At 40.7% G+C, this 22821-nt stretch overlaps 1 protein-coding gene across 6 annotated transcripts in view; it reads left to right on the top strand.

Moving 5' to 3' along the window:
* The window catches only part of LOC125455412 (WD repeat-containing protein 7), a 626944-nt gene that overhangs the window by 459984 nt on the left and 144139 nt on the right, over window positions 1–22821 (top strand). For all 6 annotated transcript variants that reach the window (XM_059649557.1, XM_048537354.2, XM_048537344.2 and 3 more), the window contains one exon: window positions 20255–20372. In XM_059649557.1, the coding sequence (XP_059505540.1) occupies window positions 20255–20372 (118 nt within the window). The remainder of the gene's footprint in view (window positions 1–20254; window positions 20373–22821) is intronic.

The following is a 22821-nucleotide window of genomic DNA, read 5'->3' as shown; positions in this document are numbered from 1 at the left end:
AAGCCAATGTCAGCTATTGTAAAAACGCGTCAGGTTCTTTAATGTGGTTAAAGGTTGGAAATCAGTTACCCGTATCAGTCCTGATCTGCTTGTGAATCCAGGCCTACAAAATGTTGTTGATTCTTAACTTTACTGTAAGATGGCTGAGCAAGTTACTCAGTTCAAGGGCAGCAAATACTGGATTTGCCAGTCACATCCCATGAAAGAATAAAGGAATTTCATGGAACAGAGACAAGTACTGTAGGATAATAGAGTTTGAGGCCTCCTGCCACTTTCCAACAGTGACTTTTTTTTATTGCTACCCAGTTTCCACTGCAATACCTGAGAGTGGCTCTTTCCTGCATGATCACTGCAAACATCCGGCATCTTATCCTATTAGAGTGACAGAGATGTACAGCTCGGAAACGTACCGTTTGGTCCAACTTGTCCATGCGACCAGATATCTTAAATTAATCTTAAATTAATCTAGTCCAAGTTACCAGCATTTGGCCCATATCCTCTAAATTCTTCTTATTCATTACCCATCCAGATGCCTTTTAAAAGTTGTCATTGTACTGGCCTGCACCAGTTCCTCTGGCAACTCATTCCATACACGCGCCACCTTCTGTGTGAAAAAGATGCCCCTTTGGTCTCTTTTAAATCTTTCTCCTCACACTTTAAACCTGTCCCCTCTAGTTTTGGACTCCACTACCCTGGGGAAAAGTTTTTGACTATTCACACTACCCATGCCCCAGCATATTCAGCCCCTCCCTATAGCTCAAACCCTTCAACCCTGGTAACATCCTTGTCAATCTTTTCTGAGCCCTTTCAAATTTCACCACATCCCACCAGAATTGAATACAGTATTCCAAAAGTGGCCTCACCAACGTCCCATACAGCCGCAACATGACCTCCCAACTGCTGTACTCAATGCACTGATGAGCAATACCAAACACCACCTCCACTCACAAAAACAGAAGTTGCAGGAAGAGCTCAGCAGGTCTGGCAACATCTGTGAAGAGAAATCAGAATTAACATTTTGGGTCCAATAAACTTTCCTCAGAACTGATAGAAGCTAGGAAAATGTCAGTTTACATGCAGAGGATAGGGTGAGGCGACGAGTAAGAAGTTAATGCTAAATGAGGAGAGAGACCATAGAGAGAGAGGAACAGCTGGACAAAAGAGCAGATAATAATCTGGTTGGTAGAATGAATAGCTGCTTGTGGAGACTCTTAGTAGCTAACAGTAGGTAGTGTGTAATGGCAGACTATATGATGGCTATCCTGTCTACCTACAACTCTATTTCAAGAAACTATGAGCCTGCTTACCAAGGTCTGTTTGTTCAGCAACACTCCCCAGGACCTTACAGTTAAGTGTTTACAAGTCCTGCCCTGATTTGCCTTTCTAAGATGCAGCACCTCACATTTATCTAAATGAAACTCTGCCACTCCTCAGCCCATCTGCCCATCTGATCAGGGTCCCGTTAAACTCTGAGGTAACCTTCTTGACTGTCGATTACGCCTCCAATTTTAGTGTCACCTGCAAACTTCCTCCTAATCTTGACACCATCTAGCAGTAGCCCTGTAGTGATGACAGATGGATAGGCATTGCCTGTATTTCTTCCAATTTAACTTACAATGATATACCTACATGTCCTTTCTTATTCTTTCATTCCCCTGCTACTTCATGCTCTCTTGCCACTTTGTTTGAATTGTTGCTGCAGCACCATTTCAATTTACTTTTTGGCCACAATGGTCTCCCTGTTGGTAACTGAAAACCTCACCTGCGAGTCGATGACTGTAACTCAGAAAAATGGATGAAGGCTACAGCAGAATCAAAGAGATCATGAAAGTCTCACTCCACTGCAGCTCTGCTTCTCTCAAATAAATCTAGACCAATAAATTATGCAGGTGGTTAGAAATAGAACATAGAACATTACAGTGCAGTACAGGCCCTTCAGCCCTCAATGTTGCACCAACCTGTGAAACCATAACGTTACGCTTAATTTGTATTTGTTATCTTCAGAAGATGGAAGGAGTTTGAATCTCATCTAGTAAAATGTAAACATTAATGATTTCCAACCTGCCAAGGTTGATAAATCTCAATTGTCCATTCTATCATTCTCGGTTTTTGGTCTTGTTTTTTAAGTAGCTCTTTAAATGCAGTTGATTTGTCCAAGCAACATACATGTAAATTCAGTATTTCTACAAAATTGCCTGCTATGCTGTGGGACCATTTTTTTCTGATGATAGACTCATGTTGACTCATAAGGAGAAACGTTGGGGAAAAGCTCAGATAGAAATTAAAATAACGAAAAATTATACCAGTGAGAAAAATGGTATGAAACACAAATTCACTTAATGTTAAGGAAAACAAAAACCTTTGTTGAAACTCAGATAATGAAGGGCAATTTGAAAAATAGCATGAAAGGATCCTGAGAGCAGAACTCAACACCATGTGGAATTGGAGGAACACAGCAGATCAGGCAGCGTCAGAGCATAGGAAAGTTAACGTTTCTAGTTGGGACCTTTCATCAGGACTGGAGAGGGGAAAGAGAGCTCAGAGAGAGTGTGGCTGGGCAAAGACAGGTGGGGTGGTGACAGGTGAATCCAGGTAGGACATTGTGGAGATTGGTCAATGGGAAGGGTGGAGTGGACAGGTGAGTAGGAAGATGGACAGGTTGTGTCAGGTCAAAGAGGGGGAGGAATGAGAGGGAGGGCAGGACATGAATTGAGATTGGAGGTGGGGAGATTTCGAAGCTAGTATATTCTGTGTAAGCTCCTGAAGTGGAATATGAGATGTGGTTCCTCCAGTGCACATGTGGTGGCATTGTGACACTGAAGGAGGCCCAGGATGGACATGGCACCAAGGGAGTGGGAAGGGCAGTTAAAACGACTATCAACCAGAAAGTGACGTTGATTGGAGAGTACAGACAGCAGATGCTTTGTGAATCTGTCATCGAGTTTGCGTTTGGTCTTTCCGATGTAGAGGAGACCACCTCAGGAGCAACGGATGCCGTACAGCAGGTCAGAAGACATAAAAGTGAATCCCTGTCGGATACAGAATGATTGTTTGGGACCTTGGACTGAGGTGAGGGGTTGGGGGTATGACAGCAGGTATGGCACTTCCTGTGGTTGCAGGGAAAGTTGCCGGTGTGGTGGAGTTGGCAGGGAATATGAAGCAGACGAAGCAGTTGTGGAGGGAGCGGTTCCAACAGAAAGCAGATAGGTGTAGGGAGGATGATATCTCTTTGGTGGTGGAGTCTGATTGCAGGTGGCGAAAGTGGCAGAGAATGATACTTTGGATTCGGAATTTGGTGGGGCGGTATGTGAAGACCGGGGGGATTCTATCCTTGTTGTTTTTGGGAGGGGGTTTGAAGGCAGAAGTGCAGGAAATTCAGAAGATGTGGTTGAGGGCATTATGAATCACGGGAGAGGGCAAGTTACAGCCATTGAAGTAGGAGGACATCTGTGATGTCTGGGAGTGGAACGCTTCATCCCAGAAGCAGACGTGGAAGAGGCAAAGTAATTAGGAGTATGGAATAGCATTTTTGCAAGAGGGTGGGTAAGAGGAGGCGTTGTGAAAGTAGCCATGGGAGTCAGTGGCTTTGAAACTGACGTCGGTGCAGAGTCAGCTGCCAGAAATGAAAACGAGAGGTCTCAAAGATTGTCCAGGTGAAGTTGAGGTCAGGGTGAAAGGTGTTGGTGAAGTGGATGAACTGCTTAAGCTCCTCATGGGAGCATGAGGCAGCACAGATACGGTCATCGATGTAGTGGAGGAAAAGCTGAGGGATGGTGCCAGTGTAACTGCAGAAGAGGGACTGTCCAATGAAGAGGCAGGCTTAGCTCGGAGCCGTGCGGATGCCCATAGCCACGCATCTAGTTTGTAGGAAGTGGAAGGATTTAAAGAAAAAGTTGTTGAGGGGAGGACAAGTTCTGTCATGTGGATGTATGTCGATGGAGAGGGACTGGTTGGACCTGCGGGAGAGGAGGAAATGAAGGGCTTTTAGCCCCATTCATAGGACATACAGGTGCAGCGAGACTGAACATCCTTGGTGAAGATGAGTTGTTGAGTGCAGCCGATGTGGTCTCACTTATATTGGAGAGACCAAGCACAGTCTCCGTGACCGATTCGCAGAGCATCTGCACTCTGTACGCTCTAATCAACATCACTTTCCAGTTGCTAGCTACTTCAACTCCCTTTCCCATTCCTTTGGCAGTATGTCCATCCTGTGCCTTCTCCAATATCAGAATAAGACCACACAATAATTGGAGATACAACATCTTATATTCTGCATTGGGAGTTTACAGCCCAACCACCTCAACGTAGAATTCACATGCTTCAAAACCGCCCCACCCCGGCCTCATCCCATGTTAAGCCCTCCCTCTACCCCTGTCCTTCCTTGAGCTGACACAATCTGTCCAACCTCCTTCTCAAAAACATGTCCAGCCCTTCCCATTGACAATACTTCACAATCCCCTACCTGCGTACACTTATCACTACCCCACCTGCCTTCGCCCTGCCCAGCCTCCTCTCTCTATTTATTTCTGTGCTCCCTTCCCTCTCCCCAGTCCTGATGAAGCATCCTGACCTGACGCATTGACGTTCCTGTTCTTCTGATGCTGCCTGACTTGCTGTGTTCTTCCAGCTCCACGCTATATTGACACTGACATCCAGCACCTGCAGGTCTTGCTATCTCCTTAGAGCAGAACTGTTTGATGCAGATGTTCAGAGTTATAAACTCTATGCACTCGTGGGAAATGGATGTTGCTGGCAAAACCAACATTTCTTGCTTATTCCTAATTGCATTTGAGAAAGAAGAGTTGGGCCTGTTTTATGAACCTCTGCATGGTGAAGGAGTATGGAGGTTGAAAGTTTTGTGTTCAAGTCCCACTCCAGAGATTTGAACCAGGAAACAATCTAGGCTAAAGCTTCAATGTGGTATTGAGGGAGTGTTGTACTTTGAGGTATCGAGGTATCATTTTTCAGATGAGTTGTTAAACTGAGGCTCTGCCTGCCCTTTCATGATAGTTATCCACAGTCCCATAACCAATGTCTAGCCCTCAGTCAGTGTCAGAAGTGGCAGCCAATCTGTTTTTCTCACATTGCTGCTTCAGAGAACAAGAACAGGAACAGGCCCTTTAGCCCTCCAAGCCTGTGCTGACACATATTGCCCTTCCATTTTAAAACTGTCTTAATTTACAGGATCCATATCCTTCTATTCCCTTCCTATTCATTTATTCGCCCGGGTGTTTCTTGAATGCTTGAATGTGTCTGCTTCCGCCACACCTCTGGGAGTGCATTCTGGGCATTCTTTGTGTGAAAAACTTGTCTTGCACATTTCTTTTAGCTTACCTCCTTTTCACCTTGAGCCTGTGTCCATAGCAATTGACCCCTCCACCCGAGGAAAAAGCCTAATTTCCCAAAACTAGGTCCAATATAGCCCTTTCTTTGGTTCAGTTGATTACATACTGTATTAAGAAACCTTCCTGAATTAACCTTATAAATTCTGCTCCATCCAAGACCCTAGGACAAAGTGAGTCCCAGTCAATATAGGGGAAGGTAAAATCACCCAACGCAACATCCCTGCTATTTTTACATCTTTCCAAATTTGTCTGCATTTTCCTCCTCCTATCTCACGCTCACTGTTGGGACGCCTGTAGTATACCCCCAGTGCTGTGATTACTCCTTTCCTATTCCGGAGTTCTACCTGTGTTGCCTCACTGCACAAGTCTTCTGATGTATCCTCCCTCAGTACATCTGTGAGATACTCCTTAGCCGCTAATGCAACTCTCCCAACCCTTTTACTTGCCTTTCTATCATATCTGAAACATCTAAATCCTCGGACATTCAGCTGCTAGCCCTGCCACTCTTTCAGCCAAGTCCCCATAGTCACAATAATATCATAGTTCCCAGTACTAACCAATGCTCTGGGTTCATCTACCTTGCCTATTATACTTACTGCATTGAACTACATGTATTTCAGATCATCTCCCTTGCTCTTGTTTACAGCATTTCCATGCCTGTTCTCAGCCATGACTGTCCTACTTACCACTTCTCCATTTAGGTAGATATCTAAGATAACAAAGTGTGCAGCTGGATGAACACAGCAGGCCAAGCAGCATCTTTTGTGTTCCTAAGATGCTGCTTGGCCTTTTATGTTCATCCAGCTCCACACTTTGTTATCTTGGATTCTCCAGCACCTGCAGTTCCCATTATCTCTATGTAGATATCTAGTTGGGTTTCTAGTCAGCAGTGCTCCAAGAATGTTGGGAGATGGGGTATTCAGCAGTGGTATATTTTTATTCTCTTATGAGTCATGAGTGTTGCTGGCTGGGCCAACATTTGTCACCCATCCCTAATTGCCCTTGAGAAGATGATGGTGGGTTGCCTTTTTGAAATACTGCAGTCCATATGTTGTTCAATGTCATGGAAATGGTGAGACTCACTCCTTCTATTGGTCAATTTAATTAGATGAACATTTCTAAGTTAGAATTTTGTTTCCGTTCATTCTTTACAAAAGAGTTGTTTATATGTATTTTTCAGATGAAATGTTACATCATTATGTTGATGAGGTTGAAACCCAATCTAAAATTAGCTAGAAAATAGCACGAATGACAAATGATACTCCAAGTAGTTTTGTAGATTGTTATTTATCCATTTATTTCACAGGAACTTGAAATCGGAACCATCACTATTTAAGTGTCTAGGTGCATCTGCCAAGAAATAAGGGAAATCAGAACAATACATTGGTTGGCAATCTGAAATAATACAGAAAATGCAGGAGCAGGTCCTGCAGAATCTCTAGAAAGTGCAGACAATTTGATATTTGAAGATTGTGGTCCCATTATTAAGAAATATGTTTGTCCCTAACCTAGCAAGAAGTATCAAAAATAAAATTAAACTTGATGTAACATTCTCAATAATACAGTGCCAGGGAATCTATACCAAGGATCTAGACACATGATTAGAACTGGATGTTTTTAAAATCATTCATGGGATGTGGACATCACGAGCAAAACAAGCATTTATTTCCCAGGAGAAGCACCACCTTGAATAAACTGTGAAACCCACAAAGCCATTTCAGAGGACAGTTAAGGGTCAACCAGATTACTGTGAATTTAGCAGATATAAGCCAGACAAGGTAAGGATGTAATTGAATCCAATGGATGTCTACAACAAATTGAGATAAATGCTGATTTCCAAATGAAGCTGAAAAACGTAAGTTAGATGAGTAAACAAGGTGTAAAGCTGGATGATCACGGCATGCCAAGCAGCATCAGAGGAGCAGGAAAGCTGGCATTTCGGGTGTGGACCCTTCTTCAGAAGTGGCCTGCTTGTCCTGCTGTGTTCATCCAGCTCTACACTTTGTTATCTCAGGTTCTCCAGCATTGGCAGTTCCTACTATCTCTGAATCAGTTAGATGAGTAATATCTTTTGGTATTAATTATCAACAAAGGTAATATTTTACAAGCAGATTTCCCATTGAGATATTGAAGACTGAAGTGTTGATATTAACCTGTAGTACTCAGCTATGTAGTACAGTCAACCTACTTAGGATACCTGTATTATAACAGGAAAATAGTGAATGAGAATCAAATGAAATTTTCCATGCCTTTTGTTTGACATAGAATCATAAAATGTTACAGCACAGAAGCAGGCCACTTGGCCTGCACTGTTGAGATTCTCCATATGAGCCAATTAGTCTAATCTCACTTCATCCGTCCCTTCAACCTTTAAATGATTTTTTTTCCTCAAGCGACTATCTAATTACTTTGTAAATTATTTATGACCTCTACTATCATAATCCAACCACGCTCTGTGTGAAGAATTTTTATGTGCCTTCATCTCTTTCTTTAATTGTAAGAAATTTGTGAAATCTGGCAAGATAAACATGTTAGTTCTCCGAGCAGTGTGATATGACTTACTGTATGATCTCGCATCCCAAGATTACATTGATGTTTTTCCCTTTTCAATAGAATTTTCATTCTGAATTATTTTATTATTATTTATTCACGTCAGTAGATTACATGTATATGTGTCGATGCACATACATGCACACAGAAACTCTGTGTTTAAAGTTCCCCATTTAGTGTTTTTTTGCCAGTGAGCTATTAGCACCAAAAATCTTGTTCAATGGTGTGTGATTCATAATAATATCATTTGTGCTGGAGCAGCGCAGTACCTGACCAGCTTCAGTGCAACTGATTCCCCTCCAACCTGCGACCTCTTCAGGTGCTGCAACAGCAGGGACGCACCAGACCCCATATAATTTTCTGAAGAGATATTTAAATTTGTGCACATGTATAGACATGTTTACATCTGTGCATGTGCAGATGCAGTTTTATCTGTGCTTATGTGTAAGTGTATTTTTGGAGTTGGAGGAGCACAGCAGGCCAGGCAGCATCAGAGAAGCAGGTAAAGTTGGCATTTCAAGTTGGGACCCTGCTTCATTATTTCTGAAGAAGGGTCCCTATCTGAAACATCAACTTTCCTGCACCTCTGATGCTGCATGGCCTGCTGTGTTCCTCCAGATCCACACTGTGTTGTCTCTGACTCCAGCAACTGCAGTTTTTGCTATCTCTGTGTAAGTGTATTAATGTCTGAGTGTGTAGGTGCATTTATTTCTGTGCGTGATCCCTGGAATGGAGGGATTGTCTTATGAGCAAAGACCAAGCAGGTCTACTTAATGACATTTAGAAGATTGAGAAGTGATCTCCTTGAAATATATCGGATTTTAAGGAGTTGACAGGGTAAATGCTGAGAGGATGTTTTCCCTCACTGGAGAGTCTAGGACCGAGGGCATAGCCTTTGAACAAGGGGGCATTGTTTTAAGACTGAACTGAGGAGGAATTCCTTCTCTTGGAGGGTTCTTGGAACTTAGTGCCTCAAAGAGCTATGAGGTCTGAGACTTTGTGTATATTTAAGGCTGAGATCGATAGATTCTTGTTCAGTTAGGCAATCAAGGTTTACAAGAAAAGGTCAGGGAAGTCGATGTGAGAAATGTGGGATCAGCCATGAATGGTGAAGTAGGCTGGAGGGGTCCAACAGCCTACTCCCATTCCTATCTCTTATGGTTTTACAGTCTTTGTGCCTGAGTATATAGGTATGTAGATGCATCTGCGTCTGTGTGTGCATGCAGATATATCTGCGTGCAGTCATGTATGCATCAGAGCATGTTTGCATCTATATTACACACAACATATAATTAAAGGAACATGCTTGGAGTCTGCCTTTTAAATTGATTTTAAAAGATTTTATGTTAATAAATCTGATCCAGCATTCAACATGTAGGTTAATGTTGAGACAATGTCACAGGCTTAAGTGATTTAAATACGAGGAAAAAAAATGCATCTATATGTTGTGTCACCGCCCTAGAAGAGACCAAAGTGCTTTACAGCCAATGAAGCACTTTCAAACATAATTACATTAATGGCGAAAACCTACATGCAATAATGTCCCACAAACTATTTAAATTTTCAAATTGTTCTTCCTAGAGTCAGCACAGGATTTTCTCATCCACTCCTGGTAGAAATCGGACTTATGCTGAACATTGCATCCGAAGGACGATATCTCTGACATGCTTTTAACACTGCACTGGAGAGTCAGCCAAGATGTTGTGCTCAAATCCCTGGAGTTGGACTTGAACCCTCTAGTGAGAGTGCTGCTACCAGCTGAGCCGAGGCTGTTGCCATGTCATTTAGACAGAAACGCAAGAGTGGCATATTGAAATATACTTGGAGTTATGCTGGAATATTTTTAATTTCACTTTCTCAGTTTCAATATCCTCATTAGAATAGTTTAACAAACTATTGCTTCCAGAACAGGGCTGCAGTTGCCATTGTCTGAATCTAGCAGCTAGTACTGATCCAATCATGTCCAGCTTGCCCCTAGAAAATGACATCGAATCCAGTTGGCCCAGCTACAGGAGGGACTAATCCCTACCCACATACTATCAGTACTGGCTTTGTCAATAAAGCCTTGGAAAACCAAACATAGCCAACCTTACAGAAAAAAATACTTTACTGAAAACAGACTGAATGCATGCAGATGGTAATAATTGAACACAGGTAACAGATTGTGAACAGACTTGTCACTGTGATCTTTTTGGCATTGAGATTATTTCAGATTTAGTGATGCAAAAGCTCTAATTCTGATCATTTTAGAAAGGTCTAGTAATATTTTGCCCCATTGATAATTAAAAGCAGATGATGATAAATTGTGGTCACTTCTTTTCAAATTTGTTTACATTTCTCTTTGCAATAGACATTAAGAAACATTCAGGTAAATTGTTAGAAAGAGCAGAATCAATGCAATGTTCATGAAAGCAGAGTGTAAGAAACAAGGAAACAGATTAAAATGAATAATTTCAAAAGCAGTAAAATTTAGGATTACTTCCAGTCCTTTGTGCTAGTGAGTATAGGATTTTCAGGGATAACAGGAACTGCCAATGCTGGAGAATCTGAGACAACAAGGTGTAAAGCTAGATGAATACACCAGGCCAAGCAGCATCATAGGAGCAGGAAAGCTGATGTTTCGAGTTAACGGTCTAGACCCAAAATATCAGCTTTCCTGCTCCTCTGATGCTTGGCCTGCTGTGTTCATCCAGCTGTACACCTTATTGTCTCATAGGATTTGAAGGGCTGAGTGATGTGGCTACAGAACTATTGAAGGAGGGAGGATATCAGGCTTCTCCGGCATTGAGACTGGTTCTGAGGCAGGTGGGACCTGTACAAAGAGGACAGCTTCTATCTTCGCGGAATGAATTATTTTGCAGCCACATTTGCTGTCAGGGAAGGTTTAAGCTAAATTATCTGGGGCTGGGAAACTTAAGAGGAAGGTCAAACTGGAGGGAAGCGAAACTGGATAACAGGAGTTCAAAAACAATGAACAAAATTAGAAGAGAGATAAAGCGAAGGCAAGTATCAGACAGGATCAGAATAGCAAATAATGTTAAAAATTTCAAATTCAAGTCTAACTAAATGTACATAGCACTGTCCAAAAGCTTAATACTTTGAAGCACAAATTGAGAAGGTAATGCATATATTGAACAGGCTGCCAGAGGAAGTGGTAGAGGAATGTACAATTACAACATTTAAAAGGCATTTGTACAGGTACACAAGTAGGAAGCCTTTGGAGGGATGGGCAAGTGCAGGCAAATGGGACTAGTTCAGTTTAGGAAATCCTGTTGGCATGGACGAGTTAGGCCGAAGGATTTGTTGCCATGCTGCATGACTCTGAGTCTTATGTTGCCAAATTCAGATGGTTATGGACTTGCAACCCAAGATCCCTCTGTATATCAATGCTCCTAAGGGTCCTGCCTTCTACTGTATACCTTACTCTTGCATTTAAGGGGGAGGCAATGGCCTCGTGATATTATCACTGGACTATTAATCCCCAACCCAGTTAATGTTCTGAGGACCCAGATTCAAATCCCACCATAACAGATGGTGGAATTTGAATTCAATAAAATATGTCTGCAATTAAGAGTTTAATGATGGCCATGAATCCATTGTCAATGGTCGGAAAAACCCATCTGGTTCACTAAAGTCCTTTAGGGAAGGAAATTGTCATCCTTACCTGCTCTGGCCTACATGTAACTCCAGGCCCACAGCAATGTGGTTGACTGATAGCTGCCTTCTGGGCAATTAGGGATAGGTAATAAATGATGCCTACTCAGCAATGCCCTCAGCTTGTGAGCGAATAAAGGAAAAAAAATTAAACTTTATTGATCGGTACATTGAGTGTAGGAGTTGCAAGGTCATTTTGTGGCTGTACAGGACATTGGTTACGACACTTTTGGAAGACTGCATGCAATTCTGGTCTCCCTGCTATAGGAAGGACATTGTGAAACTTGAAAGGGTTCAGAAAAAATTTGCAAGGATGTTGCCAACGTTGGAGGATTTGAGCTGTATGAAGAGGCTGCATAGACTGGGGCTATTTTTCCTGGTGCATCGGAGGCTGAGGGGTGACCTTATAGAGGTTTATAAAATCATGAGGGGTATGGTAGGGTGAAAAAGCCAAGGTTTTTTTCCCACAATAGCCAAGTTCAAAACGAGAGGGCATAGATTTAAGGTGAGGGGGATAAATTTAACAGGGACCTGAGGGGCAATTAATTTTTTCACGTAGATGATGGTATGTGTATGGAATAAGCTGCCAGAGGAAGTGGTGGAGGCTGGTACAATGGCAACATTTAAAAGGCATCTGGATGTGTATATGAATAGGAAGGGTTTAGAGGGATATGAGCCAAATGCTGGCAAATGGGTCTGAATTAAGTTAGGATATGTGGTTGGCGTGGACAAACCGAAGGGTTTGTTTCCATGCTGTGCAGGTCTATGACTCTAACTCCCAAAATGCATCACCTTACATCTGTCCAGATTAAACTCTATCTGCCATTTCTCTGCCCAACTTTCCAGCTAATCTCTACTTTGCTGTATGGTTTGCTATCCTTTCTCGCTATCCACAACTCAATCAATTTTCATGTCATCTTCAAACTTACTATTTAGACCATCGATATTTCATCCAACTCATTTTTATATGTATATTACTAATAACAAAGGCCCCAGCACTGATCCTTGCGGAGCATCATTGGTCATAGACCTCTCGTCAGAAAATACACTTGCACAACTATCCTTCGTCTTTAATGGGCAAGCCAATTTTGTATCCAATTTGCCAACTCACCATGGATTCCATGTGATTTTATCTTCTGGACCAGCCTAACATGAGGGACCTTGTCAAATGCTTTAGTAAACTTTCATAGACAATGTCCACTGCTTTAGCCTCATCAATTATTTTGTCACTTCCTCAAAAAACTCAATCAAATGTGTAAGACAAGACTTCCCCTGTATAAAGTCAAGCTAACTATTCTTAATAAGTCCATTCCTTTCCAAATGCAAGTAAATCCTGTTCCTAAGAATCTTATCCAGTAATTTCCTGACAACTGACATTAGGCACACTGGCCTATAAATTTCTGGATTAACCCCTGTATTCCTTCTTGAACAAGGGAACTACAGAGGCTATCCTCCAGTCTTCTGGAACCTTGTCTGTGACTAAATGGAATACTGCCTCTGTCAAGGCCTGAGCCTCCCTTGCTTCCCTCAATTTTCATGCGGTGGATCCAATGAGGCTGTGGGGAGCTATCTACCTTAATGACACACAGCACCATCGCCTTTTTAATAGCGACATGTCTTGGAGTATCAGCAAGCCCCTACCTAATCTTACCACCATCCATTGTCTTTGTCCTTGGTGAATACCAATGCAAAGTATTCATTGAGGATCACACCCTCTTCCAATGGCTGCACGCAGATTCCCTTCTTTGTCCTTGAGTGGACATATCCTTTCCCTTGTTTCTGTCTTGCTCCTAATATATGTGTAAAATGCCTTGGCATTCTCCTTCATCCTACTGCTAAAGATGTTTTATGGACCTTTCTAGCCTTCCTAATTTATTTTTTTTAAGATTGTTTTTTGTTTCCTTGATACTCTTCAAGGGCCTAATTGGGTTTTTGCTTCCTAAACCTTACATATGCTTCCTTTCCCGTTTCAACTAAACTTACAACATCTCTTGTCATCCATGGTTTCCAAATCTTGTCATCCTTAATGGTCCTGAACACTGATCAACGGGCTATTAAAAAGACTCCCATATGTCAGATGTGGATTTATCTTTAAACGGCTGTCCCTGATCCTGTGAAAATTGGCAATTTCATCTGAAGAACAGTCTTACCCTTTTCCATAACTGCCTTAAAATTTGTGGAATTATAATTATTGTTCCTAAACTGCTGTCTCATTGACACTTCAATCTCCAGGCCAAGCTCATACTCCAATATAAGTCTAATATGGCCCTTTCCCTCATTGGACTATCTACATATTGTTTCAAGAATTTACATGGGTTTCCTCCAGGTGCTCCAGTTTCCCCACTCGGTCCAAAAAGGAGCATGTTAAGTGGATTGGTGATGCTTAATTTCCCATCGTATCCAGGAATATGCAGGCTAGGTGGATTAGCCTTGGGAAATGCAGGATTACAGGGATAAGGAAAGGAGGTGTGACTGAATGGAATGCTTTTCGCAAGGTTGGTGTGAATTCAATGAGCCAAATGGCCTGCTTTCATTCCATAGGACTTCTGTGATTCTATGAATCCTTCCTGTAGTGCACCTGACAAATTCTGGCATAACTAAGCCCTTGGCACAAAGGAAGTCCCAGTGGATATTGGGGAAATTTAAATCAAGCACGACCTGTTTTTTTTCCCATGATCTGCTTACATATCTGTTCCTCTAATTTCAGTGGCTATTGGGGTCCTGTAGTATAACTCCATCATTGCGATTGCACTTGTTTTTGATTCTTGAATTCTACCCACATTGCCTTGGTGGATGACCACTCCAAGATGTTCTCTCTTAGTCCAGCTATGATATTCTCCTTAATCCGTAATGCAAACTCCTGTTCTCTTTTTCCATCCCTCCATGTCACAACTGAACATCTAAACCCGGGGACGTTGAGCTGCCAGTCCTGCCAAGTTTCTGCATCGCTACCGCATTGTCATCCAATATACTAATCCAGGCTGTGTGCTATCTGTTATTCTCCTTGCAAGGAAGGTGCCCTTCCAGTTTAAGTGCAACCTGCCCTGAAAGAGATCTCAATGATCCAGATATCTGAATCCCTCCCTCCTACACAGCTTTTTAGCCATGCATTCGACTGTATCATTTTCAGTGGATACTCCAACTCTTGTGTTGCTAAAAAAAATACACTTTTAGTGATACTTTTTTGTCTCGTATACATCAGCAAAATTTGCAACAAGCACCAATGTAAAGAGAAAATGCTGTATGAAAAGAGAGTGCTGATTGGATAGAACACAAACTCTCATTGCCAGCAGCATTGCCATCATAATGCATCAATGAGAAAATGACTGACTGTTAACTGCCACCTATGTATAAATTTAATACAGATAGGTTGGCTCTGATTAGTTGATGCATTTTACTGAGAAAATTTCCAGAGAAGGGGCTGTACATCAAAGAAGCATAATATGTACTTATGTTCTTTCCAAATACAAAGAACAGGGCACTGAAGATTAATATTTGTAGCTTCCAGTGTGTAACAGTGTGCCACACAGCGAGCTGTCAAAAAGCTTTGACAAAATGTGCCTTTTTTTTAAAACAATGCTCGTGTTCCGTGCTACCAAATGGCTATTTGATCCTAACTTTGTAACATTTCTTCATATATCTCTGTTCTCTTTCCAAACATAACCTTTGTATCTCATTTGCCTCTCTTTTGCCTCACTCTTTCATTATAGTATGAAATTCTAGACTGCACAGAGTGCCAACTCTGATCTTATTAAGTTTTTATATTGATATACCATTACTTTTTGGCTTACATTATTGTGTATTACTTCCTATAATACTTGCGTGCTCCATTAGCTTTGTTTAATGGCCTTTTAAGATCCTGTTTTAAAATTCTTATGAACCTAGGTTCCCAAATCCCAACACTATTCAGCATCATTCAGAATGTAGTGATCGCTTATTTTCTTAACCAGATATGCCGTGCCACTCTTCCTGAACTTGGCATCCATCTGCAACTTCCTAAAATTTTGTTAAAGCCCTGCTTACAACTAGTTGTTTTGAGTTTCCTACTGTACATGTATTCCTCCTGTGATCTTTTATGTCTTAAATTACATTTTTATTCATTATCAACCTTGATCAGTCGTCTTTCTGATTGTTTTTTTTTCCTCACCCTCATCTCTCTATTTTTAACTTGACATCTGTTACTAAGGATTATGTAGAGATGCCAATGTAGGACTGGGGTGGACAAAGTTAGAAATCATACGGCACCAGGTTATAGTCCATTGGGTTTTCAAATAGACCTGTTGGACTATAACCTGATGTCGTGTGATCTATTACTAATGCATGCTTAACTGAATTACTCATCTCTTTCTTCCCATCATCTGCCATTCTCACCCATCTCACCTCCCCATGCTGAGTTCTTTGATGCAATTGCAATTGCTGTTGCTATATGAAGGATGTTGTGAAACTTGAAAGGATTCAGAAAAGATTTACAAGGATGCCGCCAGGTTTGGCGGATTTGAGCTGTCAGGAGAGCCTGAAAAGGCTGGTGCTATCTTCGTGGTGTTGAAGGCCACAGGGTGACCTGATGGACATTTATAAAATCATGATGGGCATGGGCAGGATGAATAGCCAAAGTCTTTTCCCCATGCCAGGGTTTAAGGGTAAAGGTTTAAGGCGGGAGGGGAAAGATTTAAAAGGGACCTAAGGGGTAACTTTTTCACACAGACAGTGGTGCATGTATGGAATGAACTGCTAGAGAGATGATGGAGGCCGGTACAGTTACAACATTTAAAAGGCATCTGGGTGGGTATACGAACAGGAAGGTTTTAGAGGGATGTGGGCCAAATGCCGGCAAATGGGACTAGATTAATTTAGGATATTTGTCGGCATGGACAAGTTAGATTGAAGAGTCTGTTTCCATGCTGTACATTTCTATGTCTGTATACACCACTTCACATTTGTTGGTGATAACTTACTCGAGGCATTCCTGCTCTGGTTCGTCACTCTCAGTTCCTTTGATCTACACTAAGTCATCATTCACTCCTTTACAACAGCCAGCACCTGATCAGTCAGTGTGTAAACACTCAAGACTGGATTTTCTTCCTCAAAACAGTGGGAATGGGAAAATTTCCAGTTTTGTCTGCAAGTCTCAGGAGAAGTTGCTTGCAAAGACAGAATCTTAAATGGGTGGCCAAGTGTAGGTAGTCAATGGCATGTTGACACTTGTTTAGAAGACGCAGCTCAGTTCTTAGAGTCGTCTTCTTGATTACAATGAATTAAATAAACATAAAGGTAAGGAGCTCAAGCCCTCACCCTTCAAACTCCTTTAGTCCCTAAACCCCATCCATTAAAACAAACTTGCTCATTGAAGGAAGCGTCCTATCATTCATGTTTGGTGTTGTGGCTCGGTTAATCTGTTTTTGTCGCTAACTCACAAAGTTCCACATTTAGGGCCCAGTCTAAGACTTGTGCATTTTTAAAAAATGACTTTTTTATAACATTGTGAAAAGTTATGAATGAATGTCTGATGTGTTCTAGCATCTTTTTTTTCAACTCAGTGAAAATTTGGGCTGCAATGCTTCCTCCTAAAATACTTGTGCCCCTCTAAATCCATTTGTCCCCAGTTTTGCCTCATGTCAGGGAATCTTGGCCTCAAGTAGTTTCAAAGGCTTTCAGTCTGGTTCACTCGTGTGTACATCTACACCCAGAATCCATCACAGTTTTTTTTTCACAGTTACTAAAGTATTAGTTAAAAACAGGAGTAACATAAAATTGGAAAAATAAGCTTTCAAGTGCTGGAAATGTATAGCAGACAAATCATCGTCTGAAAAATTGATTTTTGCAAGCTAGTACCTGTCCAATCATTGATCAATCATTACTGCGCCGCATGAGTGTTGTTGGTTTGATTCATTTGTTTATTTGGACTTGTTTGAAGATTTTGTAAGGCTTTATAAAGGAAAACTATATTTTATGCCTAAAAGACCTTTTCTATTTAAAAGACTTTTTTTGTCTGCGTAGAAAGAAAAGCTATGCGTTTAAAATGACACTTTTTTTTCTTGAACAGATGAACACTAATAGGAAGCATGCTTTAGTGTTTCGCCTGTTACCAAGTTCAAAGAAGAACCCTGCTGTGCAGTATTTTATGCTTTTTTGCATTCACAAAAAAGAGGATTGTGGGAGGTGGCAAGAGGCTTTGAAAATGTTTGTAGCATATGCCACCACAGTTGTGACATTTAGCTTTCTAAAGACATCCTGCATGCCTTGTACACTATTTATTATTAGGACAAATTGTAGCAGGTCAGTCTTGACTGACTGTTCCGACTAAACGCATGAAACCTGATTCTTGGATTTATGACGCCCGCTTTCTTATTTCTTATCCTGCATTTTATTCTTGGAATAGTATGAACATGCTTAAAACATGAACAATACGCATATAATCCTAAATGTGGCCAATTCAGAAATATGGTGCAAGACAAAAGGCTCCAAGAAGTTTTAACACTGCGATACGTGTGCAGCCAATATAATTTAAATTACTTATATGATGTGCATTCTTTCTCAATTATTGTTTTTAGTTAAAGTTACTTAATTAAATAGAACAGGGAGGGAATGAATTGGTCTTTTCAAACTCACCAAAACACATCCCTTTTCAAGTAGATTTTGCCTTGTGGGCATAATTATTGTTAGGATGTAATTCCTAATTGCTTATTATCTCTGAACGTAAAAGTGATTGAAAATTTTATCAAGAAATGATTAGAGTGTTGTGATACATCTTTAAAGAAATTTGAAAAAAATACTGAATGAGTAAAATATGATCCGTGATGATGATTTTGGATGGCTGTGCAAACCCACACAGGCATTTTCCCCGTGACTGTGTTGGTTTCCACGTGTGCTTTGGATTCCCCCACAGGTCAAAGATGTGAAGGTTAGGTGGATTGGCCATGGGAAATGTAGGATTACAGGGATAGGGAAGGGAGCTGGATCTGGATGGGATACTCTTCAGAGGTTTGGTGTGGATTCGATGGCCTGAATGGCCCGCTTCCACACTGTAGGGATTCTATGATTCTATGAACTACTTGCAAAGTAGAATTGCACAGAGTATGAGTTATTAATCATTATTATTTTAAACTTATTTTTAGAAATTTGCACTGTGTGGTATTGTGCTAGCAAATTATTTACAAAAATAAATTCTTTTTGTATTGTGTTAATTTAATTAGGTAAAGTTTTAGAGCCATGCTATATATCTTGATGAAACTAATAGGCTAGAACTGAAAACCTTCGTGCTTTGCATTTTTAAATTGTTTCCTTTGTGTGGTGCCATGATTGAATAGTTTATGTTGGTTCTACTATAGAACAGAATTGGTTATCATCTCCTCATGTGGAGCTATCTAGAAAGAGAAGTGATAGTTTTAGGATAAATGGTAGCTGTTGTAACATAGATGAGGGGAAATTACTTCTCTCAAAGGGTCATGAATCTATGAACGTTATTACTCGAGTATGGTCGACACTGAGTAGAGGTAAGTAAATTTAAGGAGGGGCGGGACATATTTTCAATGAGTAATACCTTGAAGGGTTATGGAGAGCAGGTAAGAAAGTGAGGTTGAGGCCAAGATGAGATCAGCCATTTTTGTATTGAATGGCAGAACAGGCTAGGGGTGCTGAATTGCCTACTCCCGCTCCTACCTGTTATGCTCTTCTGTAAGAGCTTTTAATTGCTCTCTGTATTTGAATTATTGTCAGCTTGAATAACTCTTTTTAATGTCAAAATAATACTACCATGCTAAAAATTTGCATAATTCCCCCCAACCTTCATTTAACAATGTAAGTCAGTTTTTCCAACTTACAACAAATTAATGTATTCTTGCAGCCATTTCACTTCAAACTAAAATAAAATAAATTATGAGTTTGAAATAGCAGAAAATACTGATCGTAAATAGCAGGTTTAGGATGTTTAATATTTTTAGGTGCTAGCTTTAAAATAGAGCCATAGAATTATATGGGACATACGCAGAACCTGCATTCCAACTTGTCTGTGCCGACCAGACACCCGATCTGCCCTAGTCCCATTTGCCACCATTTAGCCCATATCCCTGTAAACCCTTCCTATTCAAATACTCATCCAGATGCCTTTTAAATGTTGTAATTGTACCTACATTCACCACCTCTTCTGGCAGCTTGTTCCATACACGCACCACCCTCTGCATGAAAATGTTACTCCTCAGGACCCTTTTATATCTTTCCCTCAGATATTAGGGCATTTGATTTGACCTGACTGTATTGTTACACTTGAGAATAATTCTGCTAGTTAAACAAGAGTTGCAACTTCTGTTAATCTTGGTATCTAACATTCAATTTTGAGGAATTTATTCAAAATTAATCACATAGCTATTAAATGATATGACTAGAGAAAAAAGTTATTCCTAAAGAGTTGAGAAGAAAGTGTTGTAAGAAAAAAATGTTTTAATATTCTGGTTGTCAGAGTTCAACATGATGTTCTTCAATCAAGTGGTTTAATTTGTTAATATACCCCTTTCAGATGTTAAGATTCACTTTGTAGTTGATGTTGAATCCCCAAAATTTTCATCGCACTGCTTTGGAGCAGTCCATTATTTTAAAACCATTTGACTGATTTAGTTGACCTTGAAATGGCATTATAAACTGATAATCTTTTCACCCTGTTTCTCAATGCATTCTGTCTCTCTCTCTTCTTCCCCTTTGATCCTGTTTAGCATAACAATGGGACTGCCACTCAGCCCAGCAGCTGACTCCGCCCGCTCAGCACGTCATGCTCTTTCACTCATTGCCACAGCCAGACCACCAGCTTTCATAACTACTATTGCTCGTGAGGTGAGTCATTGTGCTAAGCCCAGCAAATTACAGTTGTTAACCAGTAATTATATACCCCATTTTTCAGTTGCAATCCTGTCAAACCCCCTTGGAAAATGTGTTGCTCAGAGATTTTTCTTTAAATCCTGCATTTTTTCTGCAAAAGCAGTTTGACGACCTATTTATCTTAGAATCATATATTGGTGTTTAGACCCTTTTATTCTTTTAGCTTCCCAAATAGAATTAGAAAATAATCATCCTGATAGAAGTATTGTTGGGGATAATGGGAACTGCAGATGCTGGAGAATGCAAGATAACAAAGTGTGGAGCTGGATGAACACAGCAAGCCAAACAGCATCTCAGGAGCACAAAAGCTGACGTTTCAGGCCTAGACCCTTCATCAGAGAGCCTCTCTGATGAAGGGCCTAGGCCCGAAACGTCAGCTTTTGTGCTCCTGAGATGCTGCTTGGCCTGCTGTGTTCATCCAGCTTCACGCTTTGTTATCATGTTTCTCCTTTGTTTTCCTTATTTCAATGTATAACCACTGATGCAAAGACAGCACAACAATACTTGTTAACAAAGTGTGGAGCTGGATGAACACAGCAGGCCAAGCAACATCTCAGAAGCACAAAAGCTGACGTTTCGGGCCTAGGCCCTTCATCAGAGAGGGGGATGGGGAGAGGGTTCTGGAATAAATAGGGAGAGAGGGGGAGGCGGACCGAAGATGGAGAGAAAAGAAGATAGGTGGAGAGGACTGAGATGCTGCTTGGCCTGCTGTGTTCATCCAGCTCCACACTTTGTTATCTTGGATTCTCCAGCATCTGCAGTTCCCATTATTAAAGGAGGAACATGAAATTGGATTCCAATTTGTTCCTGGCAGTTCCTTGCACAAATGTTGCACGTGGTAAAGGTGGCAAAGAAAACTGTGGAAATAAAATATGATTACGTGAAATAAGCTCTGAACATTTCCTTTTGAATTAGAAGTGATTCTCACATTTTGAAAATATAACTTTAAACTTGTTTCAAATGCAAACATTTGCTTCTAACCATTGATCAGTTTGGGTTCCATCTGTAATCAAAATATTTAGTTTGATTGTCTACTTTTGCCAGGAGATAAGTTTAACAAAGTGTGTTGTGATCCAGGATGCACAACAGTTGGGCTATGAGAAGGCTGCCATCATCTATCCATGTATCTATCTTTATACAATATATGTATATTACTGCAATATTGACTTTGGGCTTCAACGAAATCTTATTTTCTGAGTTTACCAGATATTAATCAATTATTTTTAATTGAAAGTTTAATTTCATCTCAAATGTACTATTTCCTGGAAACCCGTCTTAATGTTGTCTTAAATCACTGATATTAACTTGATTGTTTAAAACTTCATCCCTGTTTTGAATCAAAGTCCACTAATGTGATTGTGATGCATTTTCATTCTTCCTCAATATCTCTACAGCCAATGAGTGTCCATGCCCATCCTCTTCTTAAGCCTTTCCTTCATAGTTCATCTCTGTGGGATTGCCCTCCCTTGACTCATTCGTCCCTAAATCCATCCATTTCCCCGACTGTCTTTAAACCTGTTTAAATATGACCAATATTAGGGGACTGATCAAACCTTCACCAAAAAAAGAGTCAAGGATGATTTAACCAGAACATCATGAGAACAATGCTTAAAATGTGTTCAATACAGTGAAGTTTCCATTTAGCAATCATGGAAATTTGATGTGGTAATTAGTTTTATTCTATATTTACCATTTACGATATGCATTACTCATTAACTCTCAGATAACAACCTCTGCTCCCCTTTGAATTCAAAACATAGTTTTGTCCTGAGGATTCAGAACATAGGAAGTTGTATTCAGTATTGATAATACAAAGCCAGAAGGTGGCAATCCCATTATGTCCTAAAAGATGGGTCTCAGCCAAAAATCATTAACATGAGACATTGTAAAATGTTTACAGCACAGAAGGAAGTCCATCACCCTTCTGTGATAAAACTGCCTTCCTACAAGAGCAACTCAGCTAGTCCATTCCTCTGTCCCTCCCCATAGCCCACAAATCATCTTTTCCAATGATAGTTATCCAGTTCTCTTTAGAAAGTCATGACTGAATTTGCCTCCACCACACTCAAGCAATGTATTCCAGATCCTAAGCACTCTGCGTAAAACAGAAGCCTCTCCTTGTGTTATCTTTGGTTCTTTGGGCCAGTTGTTTTACATCCGTGGCCTGTGGTTCTCGACCTTTCTGCCAATAGGGACAGTTTCTTTGTATTTATTCCTTTTATCTTACCAACTACTTGGCGGGCCATAAAAAAGCACGCAGCACTGTCATAGCACCTCTGTTGTTTCTTAGCTCCGAACAAACTGATTCTGTCCTTGACTCATGTAGGAAATCATTCTTTATCCAGTACAGTAATATTACCCTTAATCAATACTGCCACCCTCTTCCATTCTTTCCTTCATGTCT

The sequence above is a fragment of the Stegostoma tigrinum genome, chromosome 1, assembly GCF_030684315.1.
Source record: "Stegostoma tigrinum isolate sSteTig4 chromosome 1, sSteTig4.hap1, whole genome shotgun sequence".
NCBI lineage: Eukaryota > Metazoa > Chordata > Chondrichthyes > Orectolobiformes > Stegostomatidae > Stegostoma > Stegostoma tigrinum.
The sequence above is the reverse complement of the archived record's forward strand: the minus strand, read 5'-3'. Positions and strand labels throughout refer to the sequence as shown.